This window comes from Panulirus ornatus, chromosome 42 (assembly GCF_036320965.1).
Source record: "Panulirus ornatus isolate Po-2019 chromosome 42, ASM3632096v1, whole genome shotgun sequence".
In the NCBI taxonomy this organism is placed as follows: domain Eukaryota; kingdom Metazoa; phylum Arthropoda; class Malacostraca; order Decapoda; family Palinuridae; genus Panulirus; species Panulirus ornatus.
The window spans coordinates 939,011-960,000 of record NC_092265.1 but is presented as its reverse complement, the minus strand read 5'-3'; the positions used below and the strand labels follow the sequence as shown (position 1 = coordinate 960,000).

Genomic DNA, 20,990 nt, shown 5'->3' with positions numbered 1-20,990 from the left:
GTATGGTTAGTGTGGGAGGATCATGACGGTAGGATCCTTCATCATGACGGTAGGATCCTTCATCATGACGGTAGGATCCCTCATCATGACGGTAGGATCCTTCATCATGACGGTAGGATCCCTCATCATGACGGTAGGATCCTTCATCATGACGGTAGGATCCTTCATCATGACGGTAGGATCCTTCATCATGACGGTAGGATCCTTCATCATGACGGTAGGATCCTTCATCATGACGGTAGGATCCTTCATCATGATGGTAGGATCCTTCATCATGACGGTAGGATCCTTCATCATGACGGTAGGATCCTTCATCATGACGGTAGGATCCTTCATCATGACGGTAGGATCCTTCATCATGACGGTAGGATCCCTCATCATGATGGTAGGATCCTTCATCATGACGGTAGGATCCTTCATCATGATGGTAGGATCCTTCATCATGACGGTAGGATCCTTCATCATGACGGTAGGATCCTTCATCATGACGGTAGGATCCTTCATCATGACGGTAGGATCCTTCATCATGACGGTAGGATCCTTCATCATGATGGTAGGATCCTTCATCATGACGGTAGGATCCTTCATCATGACGGTAGGATCCTTCATCATGACGGTAGGATCCTTCATCATGATGGTAGGATCCTTCATCATGACGGTAGGATCCTTCATCATGACGGTAGGATCCTTCATCATGACGGTAGGATCCTTCATCATGACGGTAGGATCCTTCATCATGACGGTAGGATCCTTCATCATGATGGTAGGATCCTTCATCATGACGGTAGGATCCTTCATCATGACGGTAGGATCCTTCATCATGACGGTAGGATCCTTCATCATGACGGTAGGATCCCTCATCATGACGGTAGGATCCTTCATCATGACGGTAGGATCCTTCATCATGACGGTAGGATCCTTCATCATGACGGTAGGATCCTTCATCATGATGGTAGGATCCTTCATCATGACGGTAGGATCCTTCATCATGACGGTAGGATCCTTCATCATGACGGTAGGATCCTTCATCATGACGGTAGGATCCTTCATCATGACGGTAGGATCCTTCATCATGACGGTAGGATCCTTCATCATGACGGTAGGATCCCTCATCATGATGGTAGGATCCTTCATCATGATGGTAGGATCCTTCATCATGACGGTAGGATCCTTCATCATGACGGTAGGATCCTCATCATGACGGTAGGATCCTTCATCATGACGGTTAGGATCCTTCATCATGATGGTAGGATCCTTCATCATGACGGTAGGATCCTTCATCATGACGGTAGGATCCTTCATCATGACGGTAGGATCCTTCATCATGACGGTAGGATCCTTCATCATGACGGTAGGATCCTTCATCATGACGGTAGGATCCTTCATCATGATGGTAGGATCCTTCATCATGACGGTAGGATCCTTCATCATGACGGTAGGATCCCTCATCATGACGGTAGATCCTTCATCATGATGGTAGGATCCTTCATCATGACGGTAGGATCCTTCATCATGACGGTAGGATCCTTCATCATGATGGTAGGATCCTCATCATGACGGTAGGATCCCTCATCATGACGGTAGGATCCTTCATCATGATGGTAGGATCCTTCATCATGACGGTAGGATCCTTCATCATGACGGTAGGATCCTTCATCATGACGGTAGGATCCTTCATCATGACGGTAGGATCCTTCATCATGACGGTAGGATCCTTCATCATGACGGTAGGATCCTTCATCATGACGGTAGGATCCTTCATCATGACGGTAGGATCCTTCATCATGACGGTAGGATCCTTCATCATGATGGTAGGATCCTTCATCATGACGGTAGGATCCCTCATCATGACGGTAGGATCGTACCGTCGTGTTCAAGGATCGTACCGTCGTGCTCAAGGATCGTACCCTCGTGTTCAAGGATCGTACCGTCGTGTTCAGGGATGGTACCCTCGTGTTCAAGGAAGTAAGGCAAATGAACAACAAATACTGCTGAGGTACATCGTCTATCATGTCAGTAAATCAACAGAATGACATTGTCTGTAACACCACACCTTGCGTACACCACACACGTCACGTGACACCACTAGTAGCGGGGGAGGAGGAGGGCGGGGGGGTACGTGGACAGGAGCGGTGTTGGAGGTGCTGTCAACTGCACCCCTACCACCAACATGCTCACTTTCTCCACCCACCAGCAAGTGGTGGAGACAGACTGTATTCTACTCACAATAGCACACCTCTCTTGGTCACGGCTGGCCACTTGTCACATCATCACACACGATCCTTACCAAACTTACACCGTGAACCTCCCCACACACACTTCAGCAGGAGTCCTGCACCCCAGCACCACCGTGAACCTCCCCACACACACTTCAGCAGGAGTCCTGCACCCCAGCACCACCGTGAACCTCGCCACACACACTTCAGCAGGAGCCCTGCACCCCAGCACCACCGTGAACCTCCCCACACACACTTCAGCAGGAGTCCTGCACCCCAGCACCACCGTGAACCTCGCCACACACACTTCAGCAGGAGTCCTGCACCCCAGCACCACCGTGAACCTCCCCACACACACTTCAGCAGGAGTCCTGCACCCCAGCACCACCGTGAACCTCGCCACACACACTTCAGCAGGAGCCCTGCACCCCAGCACCACCGTGAACCTCCCCACACACACTTCAGCAGGAGTCCTGCACCCCAGCACCACCGTGAACCTCGCCACACACACTTCAGCAGGAGCCCTGCACCCCAGCACCACCGTGAACCTCCCCACAGACACTTCAGCAGGAGTCCTGCACCCCAGCACCACCGTGAACCTCGCCACACACACTTCAGCAGGAGCCCTGCACCCCAGCACCACCGTGAACCTCGCCACACACACTTCAGCAGGAGTCCTGCACCCCAGCACCACCGTGAACCTCCCCACACACACATACAGACTGGCACTACTGGAAGACTCCAGCAATGTACTGTTTACCTTGCACCACGTCTGACCAGCCTTGCGTCTCTTACCTTCATCGTCCTACGTAACATCAGGATAGAATTGCTCAACATCATTCTTCCGATAAGACATACAACTGTCAAGTTCCATCCTGGTCTACAACACGCTACCACAACCTACCATCCTGATACATTACACGCTACCACAACCTACCATCCTGACATATGACATTCTGCAACAGTCTACGTCCAGTCATCATTCGCTTGTCATACATCCGACCTGGATGTGTTCATCCATGTCTCTCCTGCCACCTACACGTGCCGGGACCGTCACCCGCTCCGTGAGGTACATCAGTAACACAGGCTTCACCACCATCCTCTCTCTACACGCAAGGCAGGGATGAAGTCAGCCAGGCATCTACACCTTCTTCACACCTCATATATTTCTTGCATCACCATCATCTACTGTCTCAAGTTCCCTGTCCACACACACACACACACACACACACACACACACACACACACACTGTCCACGCCCTCGTCACCTTATATGTATACACGAGACCCACAAGTATATATTATATAAATGAGAAACAAGTAATTAACAGTGAAAGTTTATAGAACACTTCAAACATAACATTAAACAACTTTAAATTTACAATAACAACAAAGGCATAGTCCAGCAGCAGTGTCAGCAACAGTGTTACAACCATGAGTGTTACATGTCAGTGTTACAAACAGCCATTAGTGTTGAATGTAACATAAATGTTCAAGTCAGCAAGACATTCATATCAGAAACACAGTGTTGTATGGTACCAGGCAGTGTTGTGACCAGGAGGGTACCAGGCACTTTGAAGGGTACCAGGCAGTGTTGTGACCAGGAGGGTACCAGGCAGTGTTGTGACCAGGAGGGTACCAGGCAGTGTTGTGACCAGAAGGGTACCAGGCAGTGTTGTTACCAGATATGGATACACAGGAACACATGAACACACAGTAGTAAAGGGTCTTAGTTCATGAAGAACATATACATAAAGCACATGACCTTGACGACGTCTGAGCATATGTTCTACACGAGTGAGCAGGAACGTCTGGCCAAGTGGCCGGCAGAAGCCGTGTTCCACAACCCCCAAGTGGCCGGCAGAAGCCGTGTTCCACAACCCGCCCGAAGACGGTATGGCGCCAAGGAATGGAAGATGATAAATATGAGTTTTTTTAAGGAAGGTTACCAGGACACTGTACTGAACTACAGACCAGCCTCTCTCACTACCCTGGTCTTAAAAACAAAGGGAAATGATAATCAGAAAGGAAATGGAGCATTTGAAAATGGGAAACTGCGTCAGAGAATGACAACATCAATCTAGGGAGATGAAGATGTATATAACACGTGTCTTGGTCGTTAATGAGGGAATGAAGTCTGTCTTAGACGAGAGAGATGGATGGATGGGCGTGGGTGTGAGGGTGGAGTGGCACACAGCGCCTACATCTGTCCACACGGGAAGTTGTTGTTTTGACGGGTTTGGGAAAGGAGAAAGAACGTATTATGCAGGCACGTGAGGCCAGACTCCTGCCATGATTGAATACTGCAGAAAGGAAGAGAGAAGTCATCAGTGAGGGTGTCCGGGGACGAACACCAGAGATCAGTCCTGGGAGTGTTGTTGTTGTTGTTGTTCTAGGTAATGACTTAATGATGAATGTCGTTGTGGATGATGTTGAGGTGACGAGGGAAGTCAGTAACCACCAGGATGGCATCAACTTATAAGAGAAAACTTGGACAAGCTTCAAACTTGGCCTCCTACATGATGGAAGCCATCTCAGGTAAAAGCCGCGATGAAGATGAGACTTCTTTTTTAATGTGAAAAAGTCTGGATATGATTACAATCTAGCGAGGTATACGCTACAAGAACCTGTGTACAATATGAATACAATCTAGCATGGTATACGCTACAAGAATCTGTGTACAATATGAATACAATCTAGCATGGTATACGCTACAAGAATCTGTGTACAATATGGATTTAATAATCAAGTTTGTTCCAAATCTGTCGCCAGAGTCCTACCATGGGAGGATTGCACAGTAGTCAGTGTTAAACTGACTCATGTTATAGTTAGTTCTGAGTATATGAACAAGGAAATTTCACCAAGATGTTCACAACGTATATCAGACCGAAACAGAAATATGATTCTCAAGACTGCTCATCGCACTTACAGAAACAAATGAATTAAAAAGAGGTTAAGAGACCAAGTATTTGTTTTCAAAGGAAAAGAAAAGAGTAAGGCGAGACTTGATCACAAACTTCAATTTTCTAAACCAGAACAAAGATGGCGAAGGTGATCACTTCTCAGGAAAAATAAGACAAATAATCCCCCACCCACACGGGTACGACCACCACCTACCCTTAATACTGGCTCGCCCTCACTAACTCCCACTCTATACTGTCCATATAACACACATTTATATATATATATATATATATATATATATATATATATATATATATATATATATATATATATATATATTGAAGGACTGTTGAATGTGTTTGATGACAGGGTGCAGATGTAGGGTGTTTGGGTCAGGGTGGGATGCGAAGTGAGAGTCATGGAGAGTGGTTTGGTGAAGAGAAAAGAGGTAGTGTAATCCTTCCTAGATGCAATGGCAAGACAGCTGGAGTGGATGGTATTGCTGGTGAATTTATCAAAAAGTGGACTGACTGTGTTGTGGGTTGGTTGGTTAGGATTTCCAAAGTATTTATGCTGAAGCGTATGAGGACTGGCGGAATGAATGTATAATGACACTGTATCAAGATATGGGAGGTAAATGTAAGTGTTCAAACTACAGAGGTATAATAAGTTTGTTGAGTATACTTGGTTAGTTGTATGGAGGGTAGTGAATGAGAGGGCAAAGGCATGTACACAGTACTAGACTGGGGAGGAGCAGTGTGGTTTCAGAAGTGGTAGAAGATGTGTGGATCAGATGTTTGCTTTGAGGAATGTGTGTGAGAAATACTTAAGAGAAACAGATGGATTTGTATGTGGCATTTATGGATCTCGAGAAGGCATATGATAGGGTTGATTGAGATGTTTTTGTGGAAGGCATTAAAAACACGGTGTGGGAGGTAAGCTACTGGAAGCAGTGAGTAATTTCTATCAAGGGTATAAGGCATGAGTACGAGAAGGAACAAAGGATAGTGAATGGTTCCTAAATACAGACTGTCTCAGGCAGAGGTGTGTGATGTCATCCTGTTTGTTTAATTCGTTTATGGATGGGGTGGTTAGGGAGGTAAATGCAAGAGTCTTGGAGAGAGGGGCGAGTATGTGAGGGATGAGAGGGCCTGGGAAGTGTCATGTGTTGTTTGCCGATGATACAACACTGGTGGTGGATTCGATGAGAAACTGCAGAAGTTGGTGACTGAGTTAGGAAGGGTGTGTGAAAGGAGGAAATTGAATGTAAATGCGAATAAAAGTAAGGTTGTCAGGTTCAGCAGGGTCGAAGGACAGGTTAGCTAAGGTGTCAGTTTGAACAGATAAATTGGAGGAAGTGTAATGTTCAGACTGAAGCGTTCAGTCTCAAGTGGATGTAGTACAAAGTTCAGTGTGAGGAGTTGGATGGACGACAACATGAAGCACCTTAGGACAGTAGCCTGTATGTAGCCCAGCTTGCCCACTTGGCCTCGCTCCAGGGACCGTGACCAACCCCGTGCCCCCAGGTCGCCAGGATAGATTCGTCGGGTCGTAAGGCTATAGAGATTCCCCCCCCCCCCCTCCAAAGGAGTTCTCTGGTGGACCAATACTACTCCAATATGTCCACTCTGCCTTCATCCTGGTTCTCACTCACACACCATCTCATTATCACTCCCCACCCTACTTAAAGACCTCTGGCACTCCCTCATCATTCCAACATTCCTCACTCTAACACTTGCACCTCATCATCTGTCTGTCTGTCGTACTCTCTACATCACTCTGACCCTCCTCCCACACTCCCTCAACCACTACTTCCACGCTCCGTGCAACACAAATCCTCCACACACACACACACACACACACACACACACACACACACACACACACACATGAGGAGGTCAGCCGGTAAGGAAGAGTGTGTATGGACGTGGTTCAGCAAGGACAAGTTACCCTACCAGAGGAAGACGGACGGACACGGGTGAGGCAGAGCAAGAATACGACGGACGAAGAAAAGACAGAAGACGTAACGATGATCACAGAGACACGGTGGAAGCTTGTGCCAAGTGTGAGGAAATCTTGGACAGTAGACAAGTAAATATGTGGCGCCAGGCCAGGCTCAGGGGAGTGACTGTCTGTGTTATTACACCGTCACAATTACGGTCAATGATTTGTTGTTTGTATCACTAACTAACCACGTTGTCACTCTACTAACGATCTACACTGATAGTCTTGCCACAAACCAGCCAAAACATTTCTCATACCACCATCCATAACACACACACACACACACACACACACACACACACACACACACACACACACACACAACATCCAGGTGGCGTGCTACTCCCTACCTGGCATCCATCCACGCGGGCAACCAAGCAGACTATGAGGCACGTTATGGCCGGCCGGCCGGCACTGATCACGTCTTCCATAAACGTGGACGTGGGCGCAGGCCTCTGGCAGGCGGCCACTGGCGACCGCAGGAAACACTGGCGATGGTCATGGTGTCAGGGATGAAGTCTGACCCACCAACAACCCTCTACTTGAGGCAGACAAGTACGTATGTACGTACGTACGTACGTACGTCAATTGGTTCTGTCAAGCTGACGTAAATATGTGACGCGGCCACAAGTTAGGGCAGGCAGGACCTACCTCAGGGTCACAAGACCCAGCTCTCCTCACGACGCTTGCCAGTAATGTAGTCATCACGCGGGCGGGCCCAGTCTCACGCCGCCCCAGGATGTGATCACTCTTACCTCACACTACAACAATGACCAGCCTCCTGGTAACGTCACATACCCACCACCAGCAAACCTCTCACACACCACCTCCTCCTCCACCTCCTCCTGCCATCTTCCTCACAGCTCCTTAGACAGAGGACCGCCAGGCATGGGTCCCCTCTCCTTAACTACACAATAGTCAACATCGCACACACAAACATATAGTTACTGAAATAAATGAAAAGTGCTCTCTCTCTCTCTCTCTCTCTCTCTCTCTCTCTCTCTCTCTCTCTCTCTCTCTCTCTCTCTCTCTCTCTCTCTCTCTCGGGAGTGAAGTGAGAGTATAGGCATAGTAGCGGCAGGGAGGGTGGCTCTTGAGTGGCCAGCCCCAACCCGCAAGACTCTTCCATCATACAGGTGTGGTCTCATGTGTCACTCACCCTGCCTGCACACCTCTCCTCCCATACGGTAACTCTAGCAAACCTCCAAACCTCTCCTTCCACATGGTAACTCCAGCCACCCTCTAAACTTCTCCCTCCCACAGGATACCTCCTGCTGCCACACTGCAAAACCGTCCATCACACATGGCACCTCCCGCCATACCCTGCACCGTGCCACCTTACTGTCTCACTAGGCCTAAGTCCCCAGCCCAGCAGGGTGTTCAGTCCACAGCACCTCTCACTGTGTCGCTCTGGATAATATATTTAGTTGTAGGAAACATGATGGTGCCATCAACAGATCCTCCAGCCCTTGTCTCTACCGTAATGCATAAACTCGAGACACCTGAACCACTTCCTCCACCTGAACTCCAGAATATGTACACCAATTTCCCTCGACTCAACTCTCACGTGTGCCTGCCTCTGCTCCCTGCCCAGCACACAGGAGCACCTATGAGAATAGGTGCACAAACGGGCATAAACCCTGCCTGATCGCTCCTACACCAAGATCAAAAGTGATTCAGACAAACTAATGGAGCAGCCCCAAACATGGCAAACAAACACATTTTCGTAATAAAGTGGATATCAGATGGTAAGTGCTCGGTAGTCAGGTATTAGAAGTAAAAGAAGAAAGAGACCTGAGAGTGAGTAACACTCTTGTAACGTATCACTACGGTCTTTTCTTTTCGTTTCAGGTGTGAGCGTACGTGTCATGAAGGACACCATCAGTCAGGAGACAGGGATGTCTTCTTTATACCTTCCTATGACATTCTGCATGGCAGCATATCCTCTCCATACTACATGGTGCTGCCGGCTGCTACGCCACGAGGGTAGGCAGGTGCCCTGGACTTAACATTATGTATATACCACAAATATGATCTGTCCTGTCCTGCACCAGAGCTTCGTCCTGCACCATCTTTTCATTACCATAACTGTCATCATTATCAGTCAACCACGTTCCCTCCACACCTCGACGTGACCTGACCAGGAGCAGACCAGCCGTGACCCTTCAGTGACCAGCAGTTTCTCTCCCCTCCTCCTCCTCCAGCAGCCCACCACGCCTCACTGCCCCAGCCCACTTTTTACTTTCCTCATGGCTCCCCTGAAGCTCATCAAAAGACTCACTGACAAAAAAGTTTTCAAATATCATCCACCTAAGAGAGAGAGAGAGAGAGAGAGAGAGAGAGAGAGAGAGAGAGAGAGAGAGAGAGAGAGAGAGAGAGAGAGAGAGAGAGAGAGAGAGAGGTGGTTCTACCGTCCGTAGCGACCTTACTGACAGGTTAGGACCTGCATAGCAAGTCGCTGGTGCTCCCAGGTTATGACAGGATGGGGAGACAAGCCCCTCGTGCTACCCTCACCCTCACACGTCACCCTTCACCTCCCCCTCCCTCTGCACCTTCCAGCGCCCCCCTCCTCCACCATCCTCTCAGAACCCCATCCAGCGCCCCCTCTTGCCCCTCCAGAGCCCTCTCTAGACCCCCCTTCCCCCCACAAGACGGGCTTTATCACAGCGATCATGCAGAAACATCAGCACCAACCCGTCCCACACCATCACATCTCATGCTTTAGCCACACCAGCTGCTCCTTGAGGGTCGAGTGGTAGCTACCAGAAAACCAGCTAGTAACACTAGGTGTAGGATAATTGGCCATGGCAATACGGTATAGTTCTACCGGACGTGCCATACATGGTATGTCAACACATTTATAACACACTAGGTGTACCACACTGGGCATGGCAGCACTAAATATGGCAAAGTGGGTGTGGCAACACTGAGGGTAATAGCACTGGATATAACAACACTGGGTAAGAAAACACTGGGTATGGCAACACTGGGTTTACCAGCACTAGATGTTGCTGGCAACACTAAGTATGGCAAGACTGGTTATGGAACTACTGGGTATGACAACATCAGGTACGGCAACACTGGGCGTAGTAACACTAATTGTGGCAACACTGGGTATCGCAAAACTAGTATGCAACACCTGAATGTGTCAACATAAGGTGTGACAACATAAGGTGTGGCAACATAAGGTGTGACAACATAAGGTGTGACAACATAAGGTGTGGCAACATAAGGTGTGACAACATAAGGTGTGACAACATAAGGTGTGGCAACATAAGGTGTGACAACATAAGGTGTGACAACATAAGGTGTGGCAACATAAGGTGTGACAACATAAGGTGTGGCAACACGAAGTGTGACAACATTAGGGGTGGCAATATCAAGTGTGACAACACTAGGTGTGGTATCACTAGGTATGGCAACACTGTCTAAAATCACTGGGCGTGCCAACCCTGTGTGGTAAATTGGAGTGTAGTGTCACTAGGTATGGCAACACTAAGTATGGCAGAGTAACACAAGGTGTGGTAACACTGGGTGTGTCAACAGTGGTGTTGAGCGCCTCAAAAGGTTTATGAGAACGGTCGGTTATTAACACAAATTGTAACACAATAATTGTACTTTGCCATAACAGTGTGGCAATGAACGTTTTGTTCATCACCCGGCAATCAAGAGAACAACTGTTCACTGACACCCTACGACTGAACACGTCATGTTCTGGAGCATGGTACTTGCCTGACAGGTCATGTTCTGGGTCATGACTGTTCACTGAAGTCCGACCCCTCTCCCTGGGTCAGGGTCACTGGGGCGCCTCACGTGACCCTGACCCGCCCACATTAACCATACAACCTGGCGCGCCATACCGTCACCTGACCTCCTCTTAATGAGCATCTTGACCAATCCGTACCGTCGTGCTGCAGCGTCGTACCGTCGTGCTGCAGCGTCGTACCGTCGTGCTGCAGCGTGGTACCGTCGTGCTGCAGCGTCGTACCGTCGAGCTGCAGCGTCGTACCGTCGTGCTGCAGCGTGGTACCGTCGTGCTGCAGCGTGGTACCGTCGTGCTGCAGCGTCGTACCGTCGAGCTGCAGCGTCGTACCGTCGTGCTGCAGCGTGGTACCGTCGCGCTGCAGCGTGGGACCGTCGTGCTGCAGCGTGGTACCGTCGTGCTGCAGCGTGGTACCGTCGTGCTGCAGCGTGGTACCGTCGTGCTGCAGCGTCGTACCGTCGTGCTGCATGGTAGTAGTGTAAGTCAGGTGAAGCTGGCCATACTTCAGCAGATGAAGCGTACGTGGTAATGATCAACACCACGGAGCTCCTGCTCCTCGCTCGACCTCACCAGTCATCATGACCAACTACACCACCCCAGGAGTCATCATGACCAACTACACCACCCCAGGAGTCATCATGACCAACTACACCACCCCAGGAGTCATCATGACCAACTACACCACCCCAGGAGTCATCATGACCACTGTTCACTACAACATTTCCTCCAGCAAGGTTGATCTCTGATCCTTTGACGTCAGTCACATTTTTGTATCTTCCATTTGTGATACAGAACCAGATTTAGATCCAAGAGTTTTCCTCTCATATTGCACTGTTCTCTCGTTCTTGTTCCTTGAAAACAATTATATATATATATATATATATATATATATATATATATATATATATATATATATATATATATATATATATATATATATATATATATATATATGCCCTCTTTCTGCGCCGCCGGATTTGGGTATATATATATGTATATATATATATATATATATATATATATATATATATATATATATATATATATATATATTTTTTTTTTTTTTTTTTTTTTAGACTTTGTCGCTGTCTCCCGCGTTTGCGAGGTAGCGCAAGGAAACAGACGAAAGAAATGGCCCAACCCCCCCCATACACATGTACATACACACGTCCACACACGGAAATATACATACCTACACAGCTTTCCATGGTTTACCCCGGACGCTTCACATGCCTTGATTCAATCCACTGACAGCACGTCAACCCCTGTATACCACATCGCTCCAATTCACTCTATTCCTTGCCCTCCTTTCACCCTCCTGCATGTTCAGGCCCCGATCACACAAAATCCTTTTCACTCCATCTTTCCACCTCCAATTTGGTCTCCCTCTTCTCCTCGTTCCCTCCACCTCCGACACATATATCCTCTTGGTCAATCTTTCCTCACTCATTCTCTCCATGTGCCCAAACCATTTCAAAACACCCTCTTCTGCTCTCTCAACCACGCTCTTTTTATTTCCACACATCTCTCTTACCCTTACGTTACTTACTCGATCAAACCACCTCACACCACACATTGTCCTCAAACATCTCATTTCCAGCACATCCATCCTCCTGCGCACAACTCTATCCATAGCCCACGCCTCGCAACCATACAACATTGTTGGAACTACTATTCCTTCAAACATACCCATTTTTGCTTTCCGGGATAATGTTCTCGACTTCCACACATTTTTCAAGGCTCCCAAAATTTTCGCCCCCTCCCCCACCCTATGATCCACTTCCGCTTCCATGGTTCCATCCGCTGACAGATCCACTCCCAGATATCTAAAACACTTCACTTCCTCCAGTTTTTCACCATTCAAACTCACCTCCCAATTGACTTGACCCTCAACCCTACTGTACCTAATAATATATATATATATATATATATATATATATATATATATATATATATATATATATATATATATATATATATATATATATATATATATATATATACAGTTTCTACAAAAAAACAAGTATGTGCCTCCCTTATATTTTCAAAGACCAAACACGGTTACAGTTTATTGCTGGCACAAACATATTACTCTCAAAGTAAAATCATCGTACAGCTGGTCGATGAAGCTAGTGTTTCAAACAGCGAGAGCACCAGTAACCTGCCTCACTGTGCTTCAGGCTATCATGAGGGAACGATGTTCTTTCTTTACTCGTTCAGGCTGCCACTTCATGCTCGGAACTGTTTTTCAAGGTGCAGTATTTCTTCCACCTGTGCTTCAGGCTGGTTGGCTCTTACCTTTCTAAGGAGGAGACTGACCATGTTCTTGCCTGCAAGCCGAGCAAATGTGGATACACATGATATTTCTAGGCCCCTTGGGTGCTCAAAACGCAAGATCAGGCGGCTACTTCCTGGAACACTTCATCAGCGTGGCCTCGCCCCATTCAGCAGATCAAAACGCTATGGACTCAACACATGGACCTAGAAACCTTCCCAGCCCGGACGTCCGCCCATGATGATCCTGGCCATTGCAGAGATGACGGCGTAATGAAATATTACGTGTGACATCGCCTTGGAAAATGTAAGAGGAAGATGGACAGGGTTTGGTTACGTACAATATATATATATATATATATATATATATATATATATATATATATATGAACAAGTTATGAGCATTAGCCGTGTTGAGGAGTAACATTAATGTTCCAGTATTGGTCATTAATAGTGTACAATGTTCAGAGGTCTACAGTGTCCCACACACAACAATGTTTGACTCAAGTCTTGTTGTTCCTCATCCTCATCATGATATGCGTCCACCTCGTATCTGTCATGTGTCTGACCCTCGTTCTCTCACAGGCAACTCTACCTCTTCTTTATCGAGTGACACCACATCCTCTTTATCAAGTGGTCCGTCCCACCCTCCCTCTATATATCAAGCGCTTCCTTCCATCTTGAACAAACGTCTTCCTTCCTTTATCAAGATGTTCCATATTCTTTATCAAGTGGTCCGTCCCACCCTCTACATCAAGCCATCTCCTCCATCTTTATCAAACGTCTCCCACCTCCTCCTCCTTTTCTACCATGCGGCCCGGTCGTCTTATCTCCGTGCGCGCCTGCCTCCTATCTCCAGTTTTCCCACCTGTCAAGGACAGCCTCCTTATCTTATCTCTCTCCTCTCAGGATTTACACACTAACCCCCCCCCCCCCCCCCCAACTCCCGTGAGAGCAGGCCCCGCCTTCTGGTGAAATCTCATCGCTGTAATTACTCTCTCTCTCTCTCTCTCTCTCTCTCTCTCTCTCTCTCTCTCTCTCTCTCTCTCTCTCTCTCTCTCTCTCTCTCTCTCTCTCTCTCCTATTCTCTCTCTGTGGTTGCCTCTCCCACCATGTTTCTTCCTCCTTTACGAACACGCAGGTTCGTGATAACGAACGTTCAGGTTCGAAACAATATATATATATATATATATATATATATATATATATATATATATATATATATATATATATATATATATATATATATGTGGGGGGGGGGGGATGCTACATCTTTGAGTGGAAACATTTTAAGCTGAGGGGAAGCGTGGGTGGGAGGGCGAAGGGGTAGCCTGAGTGGGAGGGGGAAGGGGAAGAGGAAAGCGTAAGTTTACACTCTGACCAAAGTCTGGTCTGCGCTTCAGGTGTGGACGACACGTGTGTCGTATACATCTGGTTGCCTCACAACAGCTGCCGTGCTACCATGTGTAGCTGTGACAAGTATAGCTATGACAAGTATAGCTGTGACAGGTGTAGTTGTGACAGGTGTAGCATAAACCTCTGTAGTTCTAATAAGCGTCGCACTCGTGTGTGTACCATTGTACCATCACCAGGTACCACAACAGGCTGCACTGTACCATCACCAGGTACCACAACAGGCTGCACTGTACCATCACCAGGTACCACAACAGGCTGCACTGTACCATCACCAGGTACCACAACAGGCTGCACTGTACCATCACCAGGTACCACAACAGGGTGTACTGTACCATCACCAGGTACCACAACAGGCTGCACTGTACCATCACCAGGTACCACAACAGGCTGCACTGTACCATCACCAGGTACCACAACAGGGTGTACTGTACCATCACCAGGTACCACAACAGGCTGCACTGTACCATCACCAGGTACCGCAACAGGCTGCACTGTACCATCACCAGGTACCGCACCAGGCTGCACTGTACCATCACCAGGTACCACAACAGGGTGTACTGTACCATCACCAGGTACCTCACCAGGCTGCACTGTACCATCACCAGGTACCACAACAGGGTGTACTGTACCATCACCAGGTACCTCACCAGGCTGCACTGTACCATCACCAGGTACCGCAACAGGGTGTACTGTACCATCACCAGGCTCTACAGTCTTGGCAAATGTACAGTAATAACAGGTGTACATCTAAGACTTGCACTATCAACATGTCTTGAGCTATGACACCTGTAGCACTGACATGTACTGAGGAAACAGATGCAGTACCCACAGCCACAGGTGTGGGGAATGCAACACTAACACGGGTGCCAATGAATCATAAAGTACAGCACGTGTACTGATAACAGGTGTGGCATAAATACTTACAGCTCTCACAGACTGAATAATGACAGATGTGGCTCTGACATCTGTTCTGGCAAGCACTGTGCTTCAGCCATATATCATGGTATACCAGAAGTCCTGCTGCTCTGTCTAGTACATGTCTACCAGGGATAACCGTAACAAATGCTGTGCTGGTGACAGGTGTAGAGCTGGCAGGTGTACAGGCTGGGAATACAATAGTAGTAGAGGAAAGATGTAATATGTAAGATGTATGCCAGTAACAGGTAACACACGTAGCACCAGCAGGTGTGTAACAGGTGTGAAACAAGTGTAGAGACAGCAGATATGTAATAAGTGGTACCAGCAGGTGTAATACTTGCAGGTGTACAACAGGTTTGGTGCCAGCAGGTGTATAACGGAAGCAGTGTCAGCAAGATTACAAGTAGATATGTAACAGGTGTGGTAGTAGCAGGTGTAACAGATGTAGGATTACCAAGTGTGGGGGAAGCAGCAATAGTGACAGGTGTAACTGTAATGAGATAAGAGTAACAGATGTAACACATGGTGTACTACTGGAGATGTAACACATGGTGTACTACTGGAGATGTAACACATGGTGTACTACTGGAGATGTAACACATGGTGTACTACTGGAGATGTAAAGTACAAGGTGTGCTAACCTACTACCAACAGCTGCCAATCTTTCAGTACCAAGCACGACTAACAGGTGTAGGTATGATGATGTACTACTAACAGGTGTAGGTATGATGATGTACTACTAACAGGTGTAGGTATGATGATGTACTACTAACAGGTGTAGGTATGATGATGTACTACTAACAGGTGTAGGTATGATGATGTACTACTAACAGGTGTAGGTATGATGATGTACTACTAACAGGTGTAGGTATGATGATGTACTACTAACAGGTGTAGGTATGATGATGTACTACTAACAGGTGTAGGTATGATGATGTACTACTATCATAAGTCTAAGTGATAACATTTAAGTGTCATGCTATAGTAGTTGTGGATGTAAGTATGATGACGTAACTCACAAGTACTGGAGTGTGGACGCCATTCTAACATGATGTACGATAATGATGTATTATTGACACACGTAAGTGTAAATGTGTTAGTATATGATGGTTCATCACAAACATAAGCAAAACAATGTAGTACTTACATGTGTAAGTGTAATGGTTTGGTCTCACAAATGTGAGATGAACTACTTACAGAGACATGTTGAAGAATCCAGCACAAATAAGTGTACTTACAAGTAATGGTGAAACCATGAAGTGCTAACAGGCGTTAACATAACGGTAATTACGGATGAGTACAACAGGACAGTACTAACAGGTGTAAGTATACATATGGTGTACTAGTAAGTACACATAGGTATAACTGTAGCAGTACAGTATTGTAAGTTTAACCTCACAACTGTACTAAGACATGTAACGATACACGACTGCGTATAACTGTACCTTACAAACAGTAACAGTATACTACTCACAGGTGTAAGTATAATACTAACACGTATATCTGGCTCTAACGGCTGAAAGTGGCTACTTACAGTACTTCTACAATATGTATGTACATGGTAACGTACAGTCAGATGTAAGTACATGATAACGTACAGTCAGGTGTAAGTACATGATAACGTACACTCGGGTGTAAGTACATGATAACGTACACTCAGGTGTAAGTACATGATAACGTACACTCAGGCGTAAGTACATGATAACGTACAGTCAGGTGTAAGTACATGATAACGTACACTCAGGTGTAAGTACATGATAACGTACAGTCAGGTGTAAGTACATGATAACGTACACTCAGGTGTAAGTACATGATAACGTACAGTCAGGTGTAAGTACATGATAACGTACAGTCAGGTGTAAGTACATGATAACGCACAGTCAGAGGTGTATTGAGGCCAGGTGGTCAGGTTTACTGAGTGCTACTGACCTGGTTACCAACAGGTGTCAAGCTCCACACTTGTGTTGCGCAGGTGTGGCACTAATAAGTGCTCTCTGAACAGGTGAAATAGTAGCAGCTGTCGGTGTAGCAGATGTACTAGTACTAATACAGATGTATCTCTACAGTATGTGAACATGTGTTGCAGTGCAGCTGTTGTTGAAACAAGAGCATTATAAATGTATCATTACAAAGAGTGAACAGGTGTAGCAGTAGCAGGTGTCGTTGTTAGAAATGTTACTGTACATCTATCACTACAGTTTGTGAATAGGTGTAGTAACAGCAAGTGTACGTGTTACATGTGTGTTAGTACAAATGTACCACCACAGTAAGTACACGAGTGCACCACGGTGTTGGAATCGTAACAGGTGTAAGAGCTGCTGCAGTAACAAGTGTGAGAGCAACAGATGCGGCCGTAACACCTGCACGACATCTGTGGAGCACTTACCTATATTGGGGTGCTGAAGTTTTCTGCAAATTCTTGCTTCTCTCTCCAGCTTCTGGAAATCTGAAACAGAGAAGAAGAGGGTTAGGTGTTTAATGATGCTGGCGGAGCACTTGTAGCCACCAGTGACCAGGTTACATCTGTGGACACCAGTGACCAGGTTACATCTGTGGACACCAGTGACCAGGTTACATATGTGGACACCAGTGACCAGGTTACATCTGTGGCCACCAGAGACCATGTTACATCTGTGGCCACCAGCGACCAGGTTACATCTGTGGACACCAGTGACCAGGTTACATATGTGGCCACCAGTGACCAAGTTACATCTGTGGCCACCAGTGACCAGGTTACATATGTGGCCACCAGTGACCAGGTTACATATGTGGCCACCAGAGACCATGTTACATCTGTGGCCACTAGTGACCAGGTTACATATGTGGCCCCCAGTGACCAGGTTACATATGTGGCCACCAGAGACCATGTTACATCTGTGGCCACTAGTGACCAGGTTACATATGTGGCCCCCGGTGACCAGGTTACGTCTGTGGACACCAGTGACCAGGTTACATATGTGGACACCAGTGACCAGGTTACATCTGTGGCCACTAGTGACCAGGTTACATATGTGGCCACCAGTGACCAGGTTACATCTGTGGCCACCAGAGACCATGTTACATCTGTGGCCACTAGTGACCAGGTTACATCTGTGGCCACCAGTGACCAGGTTACATCTGTGGACACCAGTGACCAGGTTACATCTGTGGCCACTAGTGACCAGGTTACATATGTGGACACCAGTGACCAGGTTACATATGTGGCCCCCAGTGACCAGGTTACATATGTGGACACCAGTGACCAGGTTACATCTGTGGCCACCAGAGACCATGTTACATCTGTGGCCACTAGTGACCAGGTTACATATGTGGACACCAGTGACCAGGTTACATCTGTGGCCACCAGTGACCAAGTTACATCTGTGGCCACCAGTGACCAAGTTACATCTGTGGCCACCAGAGACCATGTTACATCTGTGGCCACTAGTGACCAGGTTACATCTGTGGACACCATGGTCCGTCCCCACGCTACCTGTGACCCCATGGTCGTCCCCACACTAACTGTGACCCCATGGTCCTCCCCACACTAACTGTGGACCCCATGGTCCGTCCTCACACTACCTGTGACCCCATGGTCCGTCCCCACACTAACTGTGGACCCCATGGTCCGTCTCCACACTAACTGTGACCCCATGGTCCGTCCTCACACTAACTGTGACCCCATGGTCCGTCCCCCAAACTAACTGTGACCCCATGGTCGTCCCCACACTAACTGGTGACCCCATGGTCCGTCCCCACACTAACTGTGACCCCATGGTCCGTCCCCACAATAACTGTGACCCCATGTCCGTCCCCACACTACCTGTGACCCCATGGTCCTCCCCACACTAACTGGTGACCCCATGGTCCTCCCCACACTAACTGTGACCCAATGGTCCGTCCCCACATTAGCTGTGACCCCATGGTCCGTTTCCACACTACCTGTGACCCCATGGTCCGTTTCCACACTACCTGTGACCCCATGTCCGTCCCCACACTAACTGTGGACCCCATGGTCCGTCCCCACATTAGCTGTGACCCCATGGTCCGTTTCCACACTACCTGTGACCCCATGGTCCTCCCCACACTAACTGTGACCCCATGGTCCTCCCCACACTAACTGTGACTCCATGTTCCGTCCCCACATTACCTGTGACCCCATGGTCCGTCCCCACATTACCTGTGACTCCATGGTCCGTCCCCACACTAACTGTGATCCCATGGTCCGTCCCCACAACTAACTGTGACCCCATGTCCGTCCCCACGCTACCTGTTGACCCCATGGTCCGTTTCCACACTACCTGTGACCCCATGGTCCGTTTCCACACTACCTGTGACCCCATGGTCCGTCCCCCAAACTAACTGTGACCCCATGGTCCGTCTCCACACTAACTGTGACCCCATGGTCCGTCTCCACACTAACTGTGACCCCATGGTCCGTCCCCACACTAACTGGTGACCCCATGGTCCGTTTCCACACTACCTGTGACCCCATGTCCGTCCCCACACTACCTGTGACTCCATGGTCCGTCCCCACACTACCTGTGACCCCATGGTCCGTCCTCACACTACCTGTGACTCCATGGTCCGTCCCCACACTACCTGTGACCCCATGGTCCGTCCTCACACTACCTGTGACCCCATGGTCCGTCCTCACACTACCTGTGACCCCATGTCCGTCCCCACACTACTGTGACCCCATGGTCCGTTTCCACACTACCTGTGACCCCATGGTCCGTCCCCACACTAACTGGTGACCCCATGGTCCGTCCCCACACTACCTGTGACCCCATGTCCGTCCCCACACTAACTGGTGACCCCATGGTCCGTCCTCACACTAACTGTGACCCCATGGTCCGTCCCCACGCTACCTGTGACCCCATGGTCCGTCCCCACGCTACCTGTGACCCCATGGTCCGTCCCCACGCTACCTGTGACCCCATGGTCCGTCCCCACGCTACCTGTGACCCCATGGTCCGTCCCCACGCTACCTGTGACCCCATGGTCCGTCCCCACGCTACCTGTGACCCCATGGTCCGTCCCCACGCTACCTGTGACCCCATGGTCCGTCCCCACGCTACCTGTGACCCCATGGTCCGTCCCCACACTACCTGTGACCCCATGGTCCGTCCCCACACTACCTGTGACCCCATGGTCCGTCCCCACACTACCTGTGACCCCATGGTCCGTCCCCACACTACCTGTGACCCCATGGTCCGTCCCCACACTACCTGTGACCCCATGGTCCGTCCCCACACTACCTGTGACCCCATGGTCCGTCCCCACACTAACTGTGACCCCATGGTCCGTCCCCACACTAACTGTGACCCCATGGTCCGTCCCCACACTAACTGTGACCCCATGGTCCGTCCTCACACTAACTGTGACCCCATGGTCCGTCCCCACACTAACTGTGACCCCATGGTCCGTCCTCACACTACCTGTGACCCCATGGTCCGTCCCTACATTACCTGTGACCCCATGGTCCGTCCCCACACTAACTGTGACTCCATGTT

The 20,990-nt window shown here is 48.4% G+C and overlaps 1 protein-coding gene across 19 annotated transcripts in view; it reads right to left on the bottom strand.

The window, feature by feature from the left end:
* The window catches only part of CaMKII (Calcium/calmodulin-dependent protein kinase II), a 391,068-nt gene that overhangs the window by 263,151 nt on the left and 106,927 nt on the right, over positions 1 to 20,990 (bottom strand). For all 19 annotated transcript variants that reach the window (XM_071686261.1, XM_071686265.1, XM_071686262.1 and 16 more), the window contains one exon: positions 17,882 to 17,941. In XM_071686261.1, the coding sequence (XP_071542362.1) occupies positions 17,882 to 17,941 (60 nt within the window). The remainder of the gene's footprint in view (positions 1 to 17,881; positions 17,942 to 20,990) is intronic.